This window comes from Bombina bombina, chromosome 7 (assembly GCF_027579735.1).
Source record: "Bombina bombina isolate aBomBom1 chromosome 7, aBomBom1.pri, whole genome shotgun sequence".
NCBI classification, from domain to species: domain Eukaryota; kingdom Metazoa; phylum Chordata; class Amphibia; order Anura; family Bombinatoridae; genus Bombina; species Bombina bombina.
Genome location: NC_069505.1, coordinates 312,231,133 through 312,253,450, shown reverse-complemented (window position 1 = coordinate 312,253,450; position 22,318 = coordinate 312,231,133). Strand labels below are relative to the sequence as shown.

At 38.7% G+C, this 22,318-nt stretch overlaps 1 protein-coding gene across 1 annotated transcript in view; it reads left to right on the top strand.

Moving 5' to 3' along the window:
• Positions 1-22,318, top strand: part of IL17RC (interleukin 17 receptor C) — a 263,169-nt gene that overhangs the window by 30,952 nt on the left and 209,899 nt on the right. The window contains exon 4 of the mRNA XM_053689379.1: positions 21,198-21,325. Coding sequence (XP_053545354.1) covers positions 21,198-21,325 — 128 coding nt within the window. The remainder of the gene's footprint in view (positions 1-21,197; positions 21,326-22,318) is intronic.

Sequence of the window (22,318 nt, the reverse complement as noted above, 5' to 3'; positions counted from 1 at the left end):
AGATAGAGAATACCATTTTAAACAACTTTCTAATTTACTTCTATTTTCTAATTTTCTTCATTCTCTTGATATTCTTTCCTGAAAAGCATATCTAGATAGGCTCCGTAGCTTCTGATAGGTGGCTGCACATAGATGACTCATGTGATTGGCTCACCAATGTGCATTGATATTTCTTTAACAAAGGATATCTAAAGATTGCAGCAAATTAGGTAATAGAAGTAAATTGGAATGTTGTTTAAAATTGCATTCTCTATCTGAATCCTAAAAGAAAATTTTTGGGTTTACTGTTCCTTTAACCAAAGCATTTGACTTTTTTACTGGCTGTAAATGGAAATAACAAGTTCCTATATTATCAGAAAGTACACTAGAGATGTTAGGTTTTAAGCTTGTCCATCCTCATGTACTGTATCCCTTTGCAAGTAATTATCTGCTTTTAAAACTTCCTGGTGTGTACATATTGATCTCTGCCCTTAAAGGGACACTGAACCCAAATTGTTTATTTCATGATTCAGATAGAGCGTGCAATTTTAAGCAACTTTCTAATTTACTCCTATTAACAATTTTTCTACGTTCTCTTGCTATCTTTATTTATAGTATTTTAAAAGCAGGAATGTAAATCTTAGCAGCCAGCCCATTTTAGGTTCAGCACCATGGATAGCGCTTGCTTATTGGAGGCTGACATTTACCCACCAATAAGCAAGGATAACCCAGGTTCTTAACCAAAAATGGTCCAAAGATAGCAATAGAAGAAAGAAAAATTGATAATAGGAGTAAATTAGAAAGTTGCATAAAATTGCATGCTCTATCTCAATCATGGAAGACAAATATTGGGTTTAGTGTCCCTTTAAGCCACTGTTTCGACTCCCTTAGAATGATGTCATAAAGTATGAACCATTTATTCTCTCTCTCTGTAACATATGCAAGATCTGACTTTGATACTTATGTTGTTACATCAGCAATGTATGGCACAATTTGCCTTCTTCAAAGCCTACAATTATAAGACAGCCTAGAAAGCTCATTATATTTTGAGTCATATACCAAGTTTTTCTTGTTTTCTACTTACCAATTATTTGTGGATATTACTATTTGCCATTATTACTTATTAATATCTTAGGTGACTTGACTTTATTACGAGATCGCTACAGTTAGCTGTTCATTATATTTATTTATTACATGCACCAGGTATCCTTTTGGTCTCCCCTAATTTAGCAGCCTTCTTAAATTCTTTGTTTTTCAATTATTATTCTATAGTTAGCACAAGCGATAGTTTAATACCATATGCTATTCTGCACTGTCATACTAGTTTTATATATGTCATACTAGTTCTATATTCAAATATTTAATCTACTGTATTATATCAGTATACTAATTATGTTACTTTATAGTCTTGTTGTTGTCTAAAGGTCCAAGATTGACCGTTATATCCTTCAACTTCTTCTAAGGGACATATTTATTAAAGTGCGAGCGGACATGATACGATGTAGCGTATCATGTCCGCTGCATATCGATAAATGCCAACAGCATACACCAAAACTGCTTGTGCAATACCTCCCTCTGCAGATTCGCAGCCAATCGGCTGCTAGCAGGGGGTGTCAATCAATCCTCGATCGGGTTGATTTCTGTCCGCGGCCTCAGAGCAGGCAGACAAGTTATGGAGTTTAGACCATTCGGAGCTTGATAATTCGGTCCCTAAGTGTAATTACAGTTCACCTGGGTCCTGAGTGATCTTTTGTATAAGGAGATGAATTAACTATGTTTAAAAAGAGGTTCCAATTTATAATGTTCAGTTCAATTACTGTTGTTTCTTTTATTATCCTCCTAATTGATAAAAGTTAGCAGCATCTAGAAATGACATATTTATGTATTTTATTGCTATGCCATAATAATGGTGACTATACCTATCATTATTTCTGTAAAATGCTTGCTTCAATGCTGTATTTCCTAACAACCTTATTAAAAAAATAAAAACTTAAAAACAATTATAAAATAATAAAAAAATAAACGGGACTTTCAGTTTTGAAGTATAAAATACTTCATGCTAATAGTTCCTTGATTTCTCTGCAGCGTTCGCCGCACTGAGCACCTCATGCCACCCACTACAGAATGCTATTCAGCAGTGAGGTGATCTTAGCCAATAGCGTGCTAGCTATCAAGCATAATGCCAGCTGGGCCGCATGGCTATTGGCTAAGAGGTGGAAACATCACCTCATTGAAAAATAGTGTTTTGCTGCAGGCGGCCTGAGTCGCTCAGCACAGCATACGCTACAGGAAAATAAAGGAAATTTTAGCATGAAGTATTTTATACTTCATGACTGAAAGTCTACTTTATTTGTTGCACTGGTAGATCCTAGCTTTTCAGAAGAGCTAAGATTTACTATCACCTTCAGTATATACAGGTGACACAACAAATTCACACCTAGTTACTCGTGGGGAACGAGCAAACAATAAATATTGATACATACCAGTGATAAGAATGCAACATTTTACCCTACACAGTTACGTTTATTACAAAATACAAATTGTTTTTATATTCACACAGGCACATATGTTTTAGTGCTATTATATCAAGCAGGCTATTGCAGGACAATTACTTTGGCAGTGTTATATTATACCTTTTTACTATTCATATTTTTGTGTTTGTAATCTCTAGTCTTCATTTAAATTGTTTTAATAAAAGGTATGTTATATTAAAAGGGTTTCCCCGTTCTTGTGTTGTTTTGATGTTAACACAGAAATACAAAAGTGCTTTGTTCATACTAGGTCAGAGAGGTTTTGGATGAATGTAAGTTTTTAATGCAATAATTTAATACTGCTAATATTTGCATGATCCTGTTACATTAGTGTCAGCACTTAAAGGGAAAGTACAGTCAAAATTAAACATTCACAGCCTATATAGAGCATGCAGTTTACAAAAAAAAGAATCAAATTTACTTAATTCTCTTTGTATCCTTTGTTGAAGTGAGGTAGGCTAATAGGAGCTCATAAAAGTGCATGTGTATATAGCACTTTATGGCAGCAGTGTTTGGAACAATAACATAAATATATTGCTGCAAATACTGCTGCCCTAGTGCATTTTTTCTCAACCGGGGTCCTCAAGTACCCTCAACAGGCCAGGTTTTCATTATAGCTGAATCAGTGTACAGGTGAAATAATCAGTTTATGGGTGAGAGCAGGTTACTAACCATGGTTACTGCTCAGCTGATTACTTCACATGTGCACTGATTCAGCTATGATAAAAACCTGGCCTGTTGGGGGTATTTGAGGACCGCGGTTGAGAAACGCTGCCATAGAGTGCTAAAGACTAGGGATGTGCACAGAATATTTTTTCGTTGCATCCTAAATTTTTGTTTCTTTAAAAAAAAAAAAAAATTGTTTTAAACTGCGGGATAGCTATACCACAAGCATTTTAACGCAACGTCCATTCCGCACTCCAAAATTTTTTTTGTGTGGCATATTCATAGCGCCGGTATTACAGGTTGTGTGGTCTGGCTAAAATGCTTGCGTTACAGCCTATACCGACACGATCCATACCGCCATTTGAGACCAGCAGTTATGGATTTTGCAAAACAAAAATGTTTCACAAAACTCATAACTAAAATGTTAAAAAGTAAACTAACACCTATAAACTACCTATTAACCCTTAAACTACCAACTTCCCGCATCACAAACACTATATTAAACCTAGTAACCCCTAATCTGCCACCCACCAACATCGCCAACACTATTTACATATATTAACACCTAAACCGCTTCTCTCCCCAACACCGCCAACACTATAATAAAGTTATTAACCCTTAAACCTCCGGCCTCCCACATCACCGCCAATAAATAAATCTATTAACTCTTAAATCGCCGGCCCCCCACATCGCAAAACACGAAACTATTGACCCCTAAACCTGATTTGAACAGCCAATACCATTTCAGAAGCTCTTATCCTATTGGCTGATTAGAATTTGGAGAATCAGATCAGCCAATAGGAATGCAAGGTACGCCATTTTGAAACGGCTACCTTGCATTCAACTTCAGTGTACGACGATGACCGTATGAAGAGGACGCTCTGCACAGGATGGGATCGGCTTCCAGGATAGTTCTGTGCTCCCGGGATGAAGATAGAAGACGTCCCCGAGATGGATGAAGGTGTCGCTGCCTGGATGAAGACTTCTTGCCGCCTGGATGTCTGGACTTCAGGAGCCGTGGGGTTAGTGTTATTTTTTTTTATTTTTTTTTTTGGGTGTATTTTTATTTTAGATTAGGGCTTTTGGCAATTGTAAAAGAGCTGAATGCCCTTTTAAGGGCAATGCCCATACAAATGCCCCTTTAGGTATAATGGGTAGCTTATGTTTTTTTTAGTGTTAGGTTCTTGATTTTGGGGGGTTGGTTGGTTGGTGGGTTTCACTGTTGGGGGGACTTTGTATTTTTTTACAGGTAAAAGAGCTGTTTAACTTAGGGCAATGCCCTACAAAGGGTCCTTTTAAGGGCTATTGGTAGTTTGTTGTAGGTTAAGGGGTGTTTTTATTTTGGGGGCTTTTTTATTTTTATAGGGCTATTAGATTAGGTGTAATTGTTTTTATTTTTGATCATTTTGTTTATTTTTTGTAAGCTTGGTGTTTTTTATTTTTCGTAATTTAGTGTTTATTATTTTTTGTAATATTAGAATTTTTTTTCGTAGTGTTAGGTTTTTTTAAATTTGTTATTTAGATTTTTTAATTGATAGTATTTTTTTATTTTATTAGAATAGTTATGTTAGGTTAGTTTATAGTTTAATGTTAGGTTTATTTTTATTTCACAGGTAAGTTTTTATTTATTCAAATATAGTTATATTGTAATTGTAATTTAAAGTTAGGGGGGGTGTTAGGTTTAGGGGTTAATAGTTTAATTTAGTGTTTTGCGATGTGGGGGGATGGTGATTTAGGGGTTAACAGGTTTATTTAGTGGCTGCGATGTGGGGGGCCGGAAGTTTAGGGATTAATAGCTTTATTTAGTAGCGGCGATATGGGAGGCCGGAGGTTTAGGGGCTAATCATTTTATTTAGTGGCGGCGATGTCGGGAAGTGGCTGATTAGGGGTTAATATCTTTTATTAATGTTGGCAATGTAGGGAGCAACAGATTAGGGGTTAATAACTTTATTTAGGTGTCGGCGATGTCGGGGGTGGCGGATTAGGGGTGTTTAGACTTGGGGTTTATGTTAGGGTGTTAGGTTTAAACGTAACTTTTTTTCCCCATAGACATCAATGGGGTTGCGTTACGGAGATTTTTCATTCCGCACTTCAGGTGTCTATGGGGTAAAGCGTGCACGAGCACGTCAAAGCAGCCCTTGGCTTTTGTGTGGTATGGAGCTTATCGACACCATATCGCACGCACAAGGAGGCTTTTCAGTAACTCGTAATGGCAGCGCTATGGAAAGTGAAATACCGCAACTTTTTTGCTGTTCGTTTTGCACCCTATTTAGCACAAAACTCCTTATCTAGGAGTATGTAAGTAGTAAACTTTAAAAAAAGTTAGCATTTTTAGAGTTTTTTATTTTTTTATTATTAACTTAGTACTGAAAACAAAAATGTCCCTTTTAAGAGACACAACCAGTCCATCAGCAGCCACTAGCAGCTATGTAAGGAACTTTTTCACCTTACAAGTAATATGACTAATTAATAAAAATTGAGAACTTGTTTATTTAAACATTAACTTACTGAAAACAATTATGTTTTCAGTAAGTTTTATTTATATATATATATATATATATATATATACATAAACACTTAGTGTGTGTGTGTGTGTGTATGTATGTGTATGTGTATATATATATATATATATATATATATATATATATATATATATACACACTAAGGCCTAGATTTAGAGTTGGGCGGTAGCCGTCAAAACCAGCGTTAGAGGCTCCTAACGCTGGTTTTGGGCTACCGCCGGTATTTGGAGTCAGTCAGGAAAGGGTCTAACGCTCACTTTGCAGCCGCGACTTTTCCATACCGCAGATCCCCTTACGTCATTTGCGTATCCTATCTTTTCAATGGGATCTTTCTAACGCCGGTATTTAGAGTCGGGGCTGAAGTGAGCGTTAGAAATCTAACGACAAAACTCCAGCCGCAGAAAAAAGTCAGTAGTTAAGAGCTTTCTGGGCTAACGCCGGTTTATAAAGCTCTTAACTACTGTGCTCTAAAGTACACTAACACACATAAACTAAATATGTACCCCTAAACCGAGGTCCCCCCACATCGCCGCCACTCGATTAATTTTTTTTAACCCCTAATCTGCCGACCGCCACCTACGTTATCCTTATGTACCCCTAATCTGCTGCCCCTATCACCGCCGACCCCTATATTATATTTATTAACCCCTAATCTGCCCCCCTCAACGTCGCCTCCACCTGCCTACACTTATTAACCCCTAATCTGCCGAGCGGACCGCACCGCTACTATAATAAAGTTATTAACCCCTAATCCGCCTCACCCCCGCCTCAATAACCCTATAATAAATAGAATTAACCCCTAATCTGCCCTCCCTAACATCACCGACACCTAACTTCAATTATTAACCCCTAATCTGCCGACCAAATCTCGCCGCTACTGTAATAAATGGATTAACCCCTAAAGCTAAGTCTAACCCTAACACTAACACCCCCCTAAGTTAAATATAATTTAAATCTAACGAAATAAATTAACTCTTATTAAATAAATTATTCCTATTTAAATCTAAATACTTACCTGTAAAATAAACCCTTATATAGCTACAATATAAATTATAATTATATTATATCTATTTTAGGATTAATATTTATTTTACAGGTAACTTTGTATTTATTCTAACCAGGTACAATAGCTATTAAATAGTTAAGAACTATTTAATAGCTAAAATAGTTAAAATAATTACAAAATTACCTGTAAAATAAATCCTAACCTAAGTTACAATTAAACCTAACACTACACGATCAATAAATTAATTAAATACAATATCTACAAATAAATACAAATAAATAAACTAACTAAAGTACAAAAAATAAAAAAGAACTAAGTTACAAAAAATAAAAAAATATTTACAAACATTAGAAAAATATTACAACAATTTTAAAATAATTACACCTACTCTAAGCCCCCTAATAAAATAACAAAGCCCCCCAAAATAAAAAAATGCCCTACCCTATTCTAAATTAAAAAAGTTCAAATCTCTTTTACCTTACCAGCCCTGAACAGGTCCCTTTGCGGGGCATGCCCCAAAGAATTCAGCTCTTTTGCCTGTAAAAAAAACACATACAATACCCCCCCCCAACATTACAACCCACCACCCACATACCCCTAATCTAACCCAAACCCCCCTTAAATAAACCTAACACTAAGCCCCTGAAGATCTTCCTACCTTATCTTCACCATACCAGGTTCACCGATCGGTCCAGAAGAGGGTCCGAAGTCTTGATCCAAGCCCAAGCGGGGGGCTGAAGAGTGACGTCCATCCTCGGGCTGAAGTCTTGATCCAAGCGGCGGCTGAAGAACTCCATCATTGGGCTGAAGTCGGAAGTCCATCATCGGGATGAAGTCTTCTATCAAGCCGCATCTTCAATCTTCTTTCTTCTGGAGCGGAGCCATCTTCTTTCCAACCGACGAGGATCCAACCTCTTCAACCGACGCCTACTCGCCGAATGACGGTTCCTTTAAATGACGTCATCCAAGATGGCGTCCCTCGAATTCCGATTGGCTGATAGGATTCTATCAGCCAATTGGAATTAAGGTAGGAATATTCTGATTGGCTGATGGAATCAGCCAATCAGAATCAAGTTCAATCCGATTGGCTGATCCAATCAGCCAATCAGATTGAGCTCGCATTCTATTCTATTCTATTGGCTGTTCCGATCAGCCAATAGAATGCGAGCTCAATCTGATTGGCTGATTGGATCAGCCAATCGGATTGAACTTGATTCTGATTGGCTGATTCCATCAGCCAATCAGAATATTCCTACCTTAATTCCAATTGGCTGATAGAATCCTATCAGCCAATCGGAATTCGAGGGACGCCATCTTGGATGACGTCATTTAAAGGAACCGTCATTCGGCGAGTAGGCGTCGGTTGAAGAGGTTGGATCCTCGTCGGTTGGAAAGAAGATGGCTCCGCTCCAGAAGAAAGAAGATTGAAGATGCGGCTTGATAGATGTGTTTTTTTTACAGGCAAAAGAGCTGAATTCTTTGGGGCATGCCCCGCAAAGGGCCCTGTTCAGGGCTGGTAAGGTAAAAGAGCTTTGAACTTTTTTAATTTAGAATAGGGTAGGGCATTTTTTTATTTTGGGGGGCTTTGTTATTTTATTAGGGGGCTTAGAGTAGGTGTAATTAGTTTAAAATTGTTGTAATATTTTTCTAATGTTTGTAAATATTTTTTTATTTTTTGTAACTTAGTTCTTTTTTATTTTTTGTACTTTAGTTAGTTTATTTCATTGTATTTATTTGTAGGTATTGTATTTAATTAATTTATTGATAGTGTAGTGTTAGGTTTAATTGTAGATAATTGTAGGTATTTTATTTAATTTATTTATTGATAGTGTAGTGTTAGGTTTAATTGTAACTTAGGTTAGGATTTATTTTACAGGTAATTTTGTAATTATTTTAACTAGGTAACTATTAAATAGTTATTAACTATTTAATAGCTATTGTACCTGGTTAATATAATTACAAAGTTGCCTGTAAAATAAATATTAATCCTAAAATAGCTACAATATAATTATAATTTATATTGTAGCTATATTAGGGTTTATTTTACAGGTAAGTATTTAGCTTTAAATAGGAATAAGTTATTTAATAATAGTTAATTTATTTTGTTAGATAAAAATTATATTTAACTTAGGGGGGTGTTAGGGTTAGGGTTAGAATTAGCTTTAGGGGTTAATACATTTATTAGAATAGCGGTGAGCTCCAGTCGGCAGATTAGGGGTTAATGTTTGAAGTTAGGTGTCGGCGATGTTAGGGAGGGTAGATTACGGGTTAATTCTATTTATTATAGGGTTATTGAGGCGGGAGTGAGGCGGATTAGGGGTTAATAACTTTATTATAATAGCGGCGCAGTCCGGTCGGCAGATTAGGGGTTAATAAGTGTAGGTAGTGGCGGCGACGTTGTGGGGGGCAGATTAGGGGTTAATAAATATAATATAGGGGTCGGCGGTGTTAGGGGCAGCAGATTAGGGGTACATAGGTATAATGTAGGTGATTTACAGAGCGGGAGATTAGGGGTTAAAAAAATATGCAGGTGTGAGCGATAGCGGGGGCGGCAGATTAGGGGTTAATAAGTGTAAGGTTAGGGGTGTTTAGACTCGGGGTACATGTTAGGGTGTTAGGTGCAGACGTAGGAAGTGTTTCCCCATAGAAAATAGGACAAAGTAGAAGACAGGCGCAGCCCAATTCAAGTGCAGGGTAATTTATTGAGACATAAGTGCAAGTACACAATACATACTCACAAACGTTTAGAAGATAAAACAGCAAAATAGGTTAAAATGATCCCTCCAGTTGGGTAGTCGTATTCATAGCCCAGGCACAAACATCTCAGTCGGATAATGCTAGGTCTGGGTGAGAGGTGCTGGAACTATAATTGCTCCTGGTGGTATAGTACAGAAAACTCTACGTACGTTTCGTCTGAGTTCGCTCAGACTTTTTCAAGAGTATAATCAAAATGGTAATAAGCTGACTGCCTCACAGGGCTCAAACCTGCTTTATAAAAGAGAGCCACTGTGGGTGGTAAAAGGATTCTCAGCCAATCAAAGACCTTGCTAATTGTGCAAACTAATTATGTAAGGCTGAGTCCAATACCAATTAAACAAAGTCCTGATTGTTGCTACTATTGCACATAGTAACTAAAAAACATGTAATAAAAATATTTATAACAGTACCAATTGTATTAAAATGATTATTTAGAAGTATTATTAAAATCATTTCTAAAATAGCCTAAAGGGATACATAAAAAATTGTGTAATAAAAAATATTAAGAATATTAAAAAATTTAAGATATTTAGAAAAAATCCCTTAGTCCTAAAGTGAAACAGCAAGTATAGAGAGTTAGAAATTAAATGTCACATAAAAGCTTGTAAATCTAAATCTACATTGAGACCGTGGGGCTGCATGGAGTCAAGTTGGTAAATCCAATATGACTCCCTGCGTCTCAATGTGAGGAGTCTATTGGGAAATTTATTTGCTGGGATCCAATCTATTATTTGTATTTTTAAAGAACTGGGGTCTTCATTGTGGTGTAGCCTAAAGTGTTCTGATACGCTATGTGTAGTTAGACCTATCTTAATGTTATTGACATGCTCACTGAGTCTAGTGCGTACATTCCTTTTCGTTCTTCCAATATAGATAAGATTACATTTACAACTAAGAAGATAAACGGCGTAATTGGTGCCGCAATTACATTTATATTTCATTTTAAAGGATTTTGATCCATTGTGGTTTATAAAAGAATTCCCTGTTTTAATGTAGCTACACATTCCACACCTATTCACCCCACATCTATATGTTCCTGGTTTTTGTTCCAGCCAAGTTGTAGGTGCAATTTTATCTCTTAAGGTGCTGCGTAATTTGGTGGGAGCTAAAATATTTTTCAGGTCTCCTAAAATGGGGTCTGCTTTTAATATTCCCCAATGTTTTCTTAAAACATTTTGAATGTCTCTACTGCCTTGATTGTATGTAGTGACAAACCTGACTTCCCTATTAGGATTGTGATTATTCTGTTTGGCTCTAATTTTAGGTTGTAGAATGCTTGTTCTATCCATAATTCTGACCCTTTCTTTTGCCTTTTGTAAATCTTTCGGATCATAGCCTTTCTCCTTAAATCTATTATCCAAAATTGCTTCTTCTCTGTAATAATCGGAATCTTTGGTGCAGTTCCTTTTGATCCGCTGGTACTGACCTAGTGGAATATTCATTTTCCACCTAGATAGGTGGCCGCTTTTTGCGTTCAAGAACCCATTTTTGTCAGTTGGTTTGCGGTAGTTGGAAACTGCTATTTTCTGATTCTTGTCCACAAATAACACTAAGTCCAAGAATTCTACTTTTTGTTTATCTATTTTGGAAGTGAATTTAAGATTATAGTTGTTATTGTTCATATGGTTCAACAGTTCCCCACAGCTAGTTTCTGACCCCCTCCAAATAATAACGATATCATCTATGTACCGATGGTACTTGATTAAATTGCTGCTGTGGGGATTGTTGGCCCAAATGTGCTTAGATTCAAAATTGTCCATATAAATATTGGCATACGATGGGGCAAATGTAGTCCCCATCGCAGTCCCTTGTATTTGACAGAAAAATTGTTTCTCGAAAACGAAATAATTATGATTCAGTATGAATCTGATGCCCATTAGAATAAAGTCTAAGTGTTTTGGAACAAAATTTGCCTTTTGTAATGTCTCCTGTACCGCCTTGACTCCTGAGTCATGGGGGATACAGGTGTACAAGGAGGACACATCGCATGTTATCCAAACATAGTCATCTTGCCACTCAAATCCCTCAAAGATGTTGATGGTGTGTAGGGTGTCTCTCAGGTAGGTCTTAGTTTCTTTAACAAGGGGTTGGAGGTAATGATCGATATAAATTGAAAGGTTATTAGTAAGGGAGCCTATACCCGATATGATTGGCCTACCGGGAGGTGCTACTAAGGTCTTGTGCACCTTAGGCAAGTGGTAAAAAGTAGGTATTGATGGATGCAATTCCATTAAAAAGTTAAATTCATCATTATTTAAAATGTCGTTATTTTTTGCATCCTTCAAAATAGAAAAAAGTTATTTTTTGTATTTTTGAGTGGGATCAAAATATAGTTTCTCCAACATTGGTGTGTCCGCTCCACGGCGTCATCCTTACTTGTGGGATATTCTCTTCCCCAACAGGAAATGGCAAAGAGTCCCAGCAAAGCTGGTCACATGATCCCTCCTAGGCTCCGCCCACCCCAGTCATTCTCTTTGCCGTTGCACAGGCAACATCTCCACGGAGATGGTTAAGAGTTTTTTCGTGTTTAAATGTAGTTTTATTCTTCTATCAAGTGTTTGTTATTTTAAAATAGTGCTGGTATGTACTATTTACTCTGAAACAGAAAAGGATGAAGATTTCTGTTTGTAAGAGGAAGATGATTTTAGCAGACAGTAACTAAAATCGATTGCTGTTTCCACACAGGACTGTTGAGATGAAGTAACTTCAGTTGGGGGAAACAGTTAGCAGTCTTTTCTGCTTAAGGTATGACTAGCCATATTTCTAACAAGACCATGTAATGCTGGAAGGCTGTCATTTCCCCTCATGGGGACCGGTAAGCCATTTTCTTAGTTAAACATAAAAGAATAAAGGGCTTCAAAAAGGGCTTAAAAACTGGTAGACATTTTTCTGGGCTAAAACAATTGCTTTACTAGGCATATTATGCAGATTCTAACTAATTATTGGTATTATAATCTTGGGGAATGTTTAGAAAAACGGCAGGCACTGTGTTGGACACCTTTTTCAGATGGGGGCCTTTCTAGTTATAGACAGAGCCTCATTCTGGGACTGTATAGGGGTTAAATGTAAAAACGGCTCCGGTTCCGTTAATTTAAGGGTTAAAGCTCTGAAATTTCGTGTGCAATACTTTTAATGCTTTAAGACACTGTGGTGAAATTTTGGTGAATTTTGAACAATTCCTTCATACTTTTTCACATATTCAGTAATAAAGTGTTTTCAGTTTGAAATTTAAAGTGACAATAACGGTTTTATTTTAAAACGTTTTTTGTGCTTTGTTGACAAGTTTAAGCCTGTTTAACATGTCTGTACCATCAGATAAGCTATGTTCTATATGTATGAAAGCCAATGTGTCTCCCCATTTAAATGTATGTGATAATTGTGCCATAGTGTCCAAACAAAGTAAGGACAGTAATGCCACAGATAATGATATTGCCCAAGATGATTCCTCAAATGAGGGGAGTAAACATGATACTACATCATCCCCTACTGTGTCTACACCAGTTATGCCCACACAGGAGGCCCCTAGTACATCTAGTGCGCCAATACTTATTACCATGCAACAATTAACGGCTGTAATGGATAACTCCATAGCAAATCTTTTATCCAAAATGTCTACTTATCAGAGAAAGCGCGATTGCTCTGTTTTAAACACTGAAGAGCAAGAGGACGCTGATGATAACTGTTCTGACATACCCTCACACCAATCTCAAGGGGCCATGAGGGAGGTTTTGTCTGATGGAGAAATTTCAGATTCAGGAAAAATTTCTCATCAAGCTGAACCTGATGTTGTGACATTTAAATTTAAATTAGAACATCTCCGCGCACTGCTTAAGGAGGTGTTATCTACTCTGGATGATTGTGACAATTTGGTCATTCCAGAGAAATTATGTAAGATGGACAAGTTCCTAGAGGTTCCGGTGCCCCCCGACGCTTTTCCTATACCCAAGCGGGTGGTGGACATAGTAAATAAAGAGTGGGAAAGGCCCGGCATACCTTTTGTTCCCCCCCCTATATTTAAGAAATTATTTCCTATAGTCGACCCCAGAAAGGACTTATGGCAGACAGTCCCCAAGGTCGAGGGGGCGGTTTCTACTCTAAACAAACGCACTACTATTCCTATCGAAGATAGTTGTGCTTTCAAAGATCCTATGGATAAGAAATTAGAGGGTTTGCTTAAAAAGATTTTTGTACAGCAAGGTTACCTTCTACAACCAATTTCATGCATTGTTCCTGTCACTACGGCAGCGTGTTTCTGGTTAGAGGAACTAGAAAAATCGCTCAGTAAAGAATCTTCGTATGAGGAGGTTATGGACAGAGTTCAAGCACTTAAATTGGCTAACTCTTTTGTTTTAGATGCCGCTTTGCAATTAGCTAGATTAGCGGCGAAAAATTCAGGGTTTGCTGTCGGGCGCGCAGAGTGCTTTGGCTAAAGTCTTGGTCAGCGGATGTGTCTTCCAAGACAAAATTGCTTAACATTCCTTTCAAGGGTAAAACATTATTTGGACCTGATTTGAAAGAGATTATTTCAGACATCACTGGGGGAAAGGGCCATGCCCTGCCACAGGATAGGTCTTTTAAGGCTAATAATAAGCCTAATTTTCGTCCCTTTCGCAGAAACGGACCAGTCTCTAATTCTGTATCCTCTAAGCAAGAGGGTAATACTTCACAACCCAAACCAGCCTGGAAACCAATGCAAGGCTGGAACAAGGGTAAGCAGGCAAAGAAGCCTACCACTGCTACCAAAACAGCATGAAGGGATAGCCCCCGATCCGGGACCGGATCTAGTGGGGGGCAGACTTTCTCTCTTTGCTCAGGCTTGGGCAAGAGATGTTCAGGATCCTTGGGCGCTAGAAATAGTTTCTCAAGGTTATCTCCTGGAATTCAAGGAACTACCCCCAAGGGGAAGGTTCCACAGGTCTCAATTATCTTCAAACCAAATAAAGAGACAGGCATTCTTACATTGTGTAGAAGACCTGTTAAAGATGGGAGTGATACATCCAGTTCCAATAAGAGAACAAGGAATGGGATTTTATTCCAATCTGTTCATAGTTCCCAAAAAAGAGGGAACATTCAGACCAATTTTGGATCTAAAGATTCTAAACAAATTTCTCAGGGTACCATCGTTCAAAATGGAAACTATTCGAATGATCCTACCTACTATCCAGGAAAATCAATTTATGACTACCGTGGATTTAAAGGATGCGTACCTACATATTCCTATCCACAAGGAACATCATCAGTTCCTAAGGTTCGCTTAAGGCACTTCCATTTGGATTAGCCACTGCTCCAAGGATTTTCACAAAGGTACTAGGGTCCCTTCTAGCGGTTCTAAGAACAAGGGGCATTGCAGTAGTACCTTACTTGGACGACATCCTGATTCAAGCGTCGTCCCTGTCAAAAGCAAAGGCTCATACGGACATCGTCCTAGCCTTTCTCAGATCTCACGGATGGAAGGTGAACAAAGAAAAAAGTTCTCTGTCCCCGTCAACAAGAGTTCCCTTCTTGGGAACAATAATAGATTCCTTAGAAATGAGGATTTTTCTGACAGAGGTCAGAAAATCAAAACTTCTAAGCTCTTGTCAAGTACTTCATTCTGTTCCTCGTCCTTCCATAGCGCAGTGCATGGAAGTAATAGTATTGATGGTTGCAACAATGGACATAGTTCCTTTTGCACGAATTCATCTAAGACCATTACAACTGTGCATGCTCAGACAGTGGAATGGGGATTATACAGACTTGTCTCCGACGATTCAAGTAGATCAAAAGACCAGAGATTCACTCCGTTGGTGGCTGACCCTGGACAATCTGTCACAGGGAATGAGCTTCCGCAGACCAGAGTGGGTCATTGTCACGACCGACGCCAGCCTAGTGGGCTGGGGCGCGGTCTGGGAATCCCTGAAAGCTCAGGGTCTATGGTCTCGGGAAGAGTCTCTTCTCCCGATAAACATTCTGGAACTGAGAGCAATATTCAATGCTCTCAGAGCTTGGCCTCAACTAGCAAAGGCAAAATTCATAAGGTTTCAGTCAGACAACATGACGACCGTTGCATATATCAATCATCAGGGGGGAACAAGGACTTCCCTGGCGATGAAAGAAGTGACCAAGATAATTCAATGGGCGGAGGATCACTCCTGCCACTTGTCTGCGATCCACATCCCAGGAGTGGAAAATTGGGAAGCGGATTTTCTGAGTCGTCAGACATTCCATCCGGGGGAGTGGGAACTCCATCCGGAAATCTTTGCCCAAATAACTCAATTATGGGGCATTCCAGACATGGATCTGATGGCGTCTCGTCAGAACTTCAAGGTTCCTTGCTACGGGTCCAGATCCAGGGATCCCAAGGCGACCCTAGTAGATGCACTAGTAGCACCTTGGACCTTTAACCTAGCTTATGTATTCCCACCGTTTCCTCTCATCCCCAGGCTGGTAGCCAGGATCAATCAGGAGAGGGCCTCTGTGATCTTGATAGCTCCTGCGTGGCCACGCAGGACTTGGTATGCAGACCTGGTGAATATGTCATCGGCTCCACCATGGAAGCTACCTTTGAGACAGGACCTTCTTGTTCAGGGTCCATTCGAACATCCGAATCTGGTTTCCCTCCAACTGACGGCTTGGAGATTGAACGCTTGATTTTATCAAAGCGTGGGTTTTCAGATTCTGTAATAGATACTCTGATTCAGGCTAGAAAGCCTGTAACTAGAAAAAATTACCATAAAATATGGAAAAAATATATCTGTTGGTGTGAATCTAAAGGATTCCCATGGAACAAGATAAAAATTCCTAAGATTCTATCCTTTCTACAAGAAGGTTTGGAGAAAGGATTATCTGCAAGTTCTCTAAAGGGACAGATCTCTGCTTTATCTGTTTTACTTCACAAAAGACTGGCAGCTGTGCCAGATGTTCAAGCATTTGTTCAGGCTCTGGTTAGGATCAAGCCTGTTTACAGACCTTTGACTCCTCCCTGGAGTCTAAATCTAGTTCTTTCAGTTCTTCAAGGGGTTCCGTTTGAACCCTTACATTCCGTAGATATTAACTTATTATCTTGGAAAGTTTTGTTTTTGGTTGCAATTTCTTCTGCTAGAAGAGTTTCAGAGTTATCTGCTCTGCAGTGTTCTCCGCCCTATCTGGTGTTCCATGCAGATAAGGTGGTTTTGCTTACTAAGCCTGGTTTTCTTCCGAAAGTTGTTTCCAACAAAAATATTAACCAGGAGATAGTTGTACCTTCTTTGTGTCCGAATCCAGTTTCAAAGAAGGAACGTTTGTTACACAATTTGGACGTAGTCCGTGCTCTAAAATTCTATTTAGAGGCTACTAAAGATTTCAGACAAACATCTTCCTTGTTTGTTGTTTATTCTGGTAAAAGGAGAGGTCAAAAAGCGACTTCTACCTCTCTTTCCTTTTGGCTTAAAAGCATTATCCGATTGGCTTATGAGACTGCCGGACGGCAGCCTCCTGAAAGAATCACAGCTCACTCCACTAGGGCTGTGGCTTCCACATGGGCCTTCAAGAACGAGGCTTCTGTTGACCAGATATGTAAGGCAGCGACTTGGTCTTCACTGCACACTTTTGCCAAATTTTACAAATTTGATACTTTTGCTTCTTCGGAGGCTATTTTTGGGAGAAAGGTTTTGCAAGCCGTGGTGCCTTCCATTTAGGTGACCTGATTTGCTCCCTCCCTTCATCCGTGTCCTAAAGCTTTGGTATTGGTTCCCACAAGTAAGGATGACGCCGTGGACCGGACACACCAAAGTTGGAGAAAACAGAATTTATTCTTACCTGATAAATTACTTTCTCCAACGGTGTGTCCGGTCCACGGCCCGCCCTGGTTTTTTAATCAGGTCTGATGAATTATTTTCTCTAACTACAGTCACCACGGTATCATATGGTTTCTCCTATATATATTTCCTCCTGTCCGTCGGTCGAATGACTGGGGTGGGCGGAGCCTAGGAGGGATCATGTGACCAGCTTTGCTGGGACTCTTTGCCATTTCCTGTTTGGGAAGAGAATATCCCACAAGTAAGGATGACGCCGTGGACCGGACACACCGTTGGAGAAAGTAATTTATCAGGTAAGCATAAATTCTGTTTTTTTGTAAGTTTGAGTGTCACTAAGTATATTATTAGTCTCCTGGAGGTGATCGCATCTGTCTTGTACCACGACACCTCCTCCCTTGTCCGCTGCTCTTATTATGATATTATTGTTTTTTTGGAGTGAATTTAAAGTATTTCTTTCCTGTGTAGAAAGATTATCATTATATTTGGTTACCCAAGTTTTGTTTTTAGTTTCCCACAATTTTTTTAAATCACTACAAACTAGTCTATTAAAGGTGCTGATGTATTCACCCTGAGCCGAATATGGGTAGAAACTAGATTTCCTCTTTAAGTTACTATGTTCAATTGAGTCATTAGACTCATGAATAGAGAGATCCCCAAGATCTTCATCCTCTAAGGTTATGGGGTATGAGTCTGTGCCATCATTTTGTAATTCATTAAGGACCCCTATAGTTTTATAGTCCTTCTCATTAAAGCTAATCTGTACTGGATTATATATTTTTGGGGCACTTTTAATAAAATACCTTTTAAGTGTAAGATTACGGATGTACTTTTGTATGTCTATATACGTCTGAAACTTATCTGGTGCTGATTTGGGGGCAAAGTTCAGCCCTTTGGCTAGAAGGTTGACTTCATTGTCATTAAGAGTGGTGCTCGACAAATTGAAAATGTTAGCCTTATTTCTCTCTATCTCATCCTTTTTGGATTTATGTTTCTGGATCTTTCTCCCCCCTCTGCATCCCCGCTTCCTCTCCTTCTAACCCTAACCTGAGAGCACACACCTTCCACTACGGGCAGCAGCACACCCGGATCTGAACTGCAGAGGTTCCGGGTTCATCAGCTGGGTTGTCCATACCAGCCAGCCTGTTGATTCTTGCACCTCCAATTTCCAAATAACAACTACCGGCTTATTGTTTGCCTTCTACTAACCACCAGGACTAAAGCGCTGATACCGGTAACTGTTTGTTTCCCCATAGAAAACAATGGGGCTGCATTAGGAGCTGAACGCGGCTTTTTTGCAGGTGTTAGGTTTTTTTTCAGCTCAAACAGCCCCATTGTTTTCTATGGGGGAATCGTGCACGAGCACGTTTTTGAAGCTGGCCGCGTCCGTATGCACCGCTGGTATCGAGAGTTGAAGTTGCGGTAAATATGCTATACGCTCCTTTTTTGGAGCCTAATGCAGCCCTTCTGTGAACTCTAAATACCAGCGGTATTTAAAAGGTGCGGCCAGAAAAAAGCATGCATAGCTAACGCACCCCTTTGGCCGCAGAACTCTAAATCTAGGCGTTAGTGTGTATGTGTATATATATATATATTATATTCTTCTGATCTAATCTCTCTTTAAAGCAGGCAGTGGCACAAGCATTAGTATATTATATATTAGCAACAAAATAACAAATGTCTCTCAGTGGGGGGGGGGAGGGTGTTCTATCAGATTAGCAAATGGAAGTGATGTTCCATCAGCGTTCTGATGGCAACACTCATTGTGCATGTGCTCCTCCAGTCCACTGCATCACATTCCAATCCCAGCACGACACAAATTACTATCTACCCATCAGATTCTTGGACACTTCTAAAGCGCATGCGCACACAGAGGTGTAGTTTGTATATGTAAGGCATGCTGGGAAATGTAGTTTAATTTCCAAGTGAAAAAAGTCTAGCAAACTTTATATTATAGCTATTTTTATAGTATTGTTGGTGGTGGAACATTATAACATACAAACTAATTTTGGTAGAATTAACTAATCCAAACAAATATAGAAACTTTTTTTTTATTATTACATTATTTGTGGTGCAGTCTTCTATAAAAAGAAATAGTTTAATTGTAAAGAACTACAGTACTTTTTTTTATATTGCTGCAATAACAAATCACATTAAAATGTATTACAGAAGACTGCAACACAAATAATGTAATCCTAAAAGATACTATAAAAACAGCTATACTATAATGTTTGCTAGCAACTGAGACTTGTTTCACTTGTAAATTAAACTACATGACTTACATATACAAACTACACCTCTAGGCGCGCATGTGCTTTAAAGGTGCTCTGACAAAATGCAGAAGGACATTTGGCAGAAGGACATTTGGCAGACGGACATTTGGCCGAAGGACATTTGGCTGACAGACAGAAAGCTAAAGAATGTTCCGATTTCGGCCGAGGGCAGATGCGTTCCAGGGTGCTCAGTTCCAATCAGAGCCTCTGGCGCCGCAACTGCCTCTGGGAACCTTACCATGGGTCCCAGGCCGCACGTTTTGTAATTCTCTGTCTGGGAAATTATCTATCTATCAAATCTATCTATTTATCTATCAAATCTATCTATCTATCGTATCTATCAAATGTATCTATTGCATCTATTGATCTATCTATCTAATCTATGTATCTATCTATCTATCACATCTATCTATCTCATGCCGGACTGTTATCTGACAGCCACTTGTGTTTCGGCCAAATGTCCATCGGCCAAATGTCCGTCAGCCAAGTGTCCGTCGGCCAAGTGTCCGTCGGCTAAAAGTCCGGCCACGGCTTTAAAAGTGTCCAAGAATCTGATGGGTAGATAGTAATTTGTGACGTGCTGGGATTGAAATGTGCTGCAGTGGAGAAGCACATGCGAGGTGAGTATTAGCGATCTGACAGCTGACGGAACGTCACTTCCGTTTGCTGATCTATGTTTGCTAACCTGATAGAACAGGGGCACAGCAGACACAAGTACTGCTAGCACGCTGATACACACCGGCAGGCTAAAGCCTGCCTGCATCATAAAAAGCAGCACTCCATTTGTTTTGTCATTTAAAGTTTTGATTTGATTTTGCTGGTAATCAAATAGAAATGTTGCTACTAGTCCTGCAGCTACCGTGTAACTTTCTGCAGAGTGGGCGGTCACAGGACTAGTAATTCTCCCAGTGCCATAGTGAGCATGATAGATTACCAGTGACTTAAGCTATAAGGAACAGCACATGCGCACACTACCATGCGTTTTCACGAGCAAAGTACCTAGGTAGCCCTCCGTGATAGGACCGGTATAATGAATATCACAGAGGGCTTGGAAATCTATTAGAAAATAAAGGACAAGTAGAAAAATTTGATAATAAAAGTGTATTGAACTTTTTTTTGTTTATGCGCATTAAGCACTTTAAAACAATGCGGAAAAAATATAGGTTTACAGTCCATTTAAATGGGACAGTCTACACCTTAGTCATCTTAAAGTCTTACCTTAGATTAAGTTGCAAATAGCTTCCTGCACCCCTTTCTATATCATGCATCAGAAATGGAAAAAGTTATTTTAAAATTAATATTGTTTCTTGCTACTTGGAAATGGTTGCCATGCTCCACCCACTGATGACATCACGATCTGGACTATATCTATGCTGAATAGCATTGATAGTCTGTTGAATCCAACTTAGTGAGCCTTTTGTAATTGGATACCATTTGGAGCCCAGATCATTATGTCATTGGCGGGTGGAGCTTTGCAGCTATTTCAAAGTGGCCAGAAACCATATTAATTTTAAAATAACTTCTTTTTTTTTTCATGATATAGAAAAGATGCAGAAGGCTATTTGCAGCTTAATATATAGGTAATACTTTAAGATGACTAATGTGTAGACTGTACCTTTAACATTTATATGTCTTTTTAACTTTGTCAACTTGCTGCAAGATGCAATAACATAATAATCCTTCCATTTTAGGATCCTACCTCTGCACTAATCTCTTCATATCTCGGGTATATCTTTCAAATTCATACTGTGAAATGGTCAGAGTCTCCATACCCTTAGCCTCTGTCCCACACCATCATGGTATGGGTAACATGACGGTGGTAAGTACCCAAAGTTTGCTAATGGCACAAATATGTGTTGCTTATACGTCTGTTATTTCCACTCTTATCGTTCTTGATCTTTAAAGGGACATGAAATTCAAACAATTTCTTTTGTGATTCAGACAGAGCATACAATTTAAAAAAAAAAAAGTTTCCAATTTAGTTCTATTGTCAAAATTGCTTTGTTTCCATGATATTCTTTGTTAAAGAGATACCTAGGTAGGTTTCTGGAGCACTGCATGACAGGAAATTAGTGCTGCCATCTAGTGCCCTTGCAAATGGATAACATTCTCGCAAAACTGCTGCTGTATAGTGCTTCAGAGCTTACGTTCCTGTTTTTGAACAAAATATAAGAGAACAAAAAAAGTAAGAAAAGTAAGGCAAAAGAAGTGTAGCGCTGGTATTACGAGTCTGTCCTGAGAGGCCAAAAAGTGAGCGGTACACCCTATTCCGTCAATATTCCTAACGCATTTGAAAGTCAGCAGTTATGAGTTTTATGTTACAACGCGGTAGCATAAAACTCATAACTAAAGTGCTAAAAAGTAAACTAACACCCATAAACTACCTATTGACCCCTAAACCGAGGCCCTCCCGCATCGCAAACACTATAATAAAAATATTAACCCCTAATCTGCAGCCCCTAACATCGCCGCAACCTACCTACATTTATTAACCCCTAATCTGCCGCTCCAGACATCGCCGCCCCCTACATTATACTTATTGACCCCTAATCTGCCGTCCCCAACGTCGCCGCCTCTATTCTAAATTTATTAACCCTAACCACCCCTAACTTAAATATAATTTAAATAAATCTTAATAAAATTACTATCATTAACTAAATAATTCCTATTTAAAACTAAATACTTACCTATAAAATAAACCCTAAGCTAGCTACAATATAACTAATAGTTACATTGTATCTATCTTAGGTTTTATTTTTATTTCACAGCTAAGTTTGTATTTATTTTAACTAGGTAGAAAAGTTACTAAATA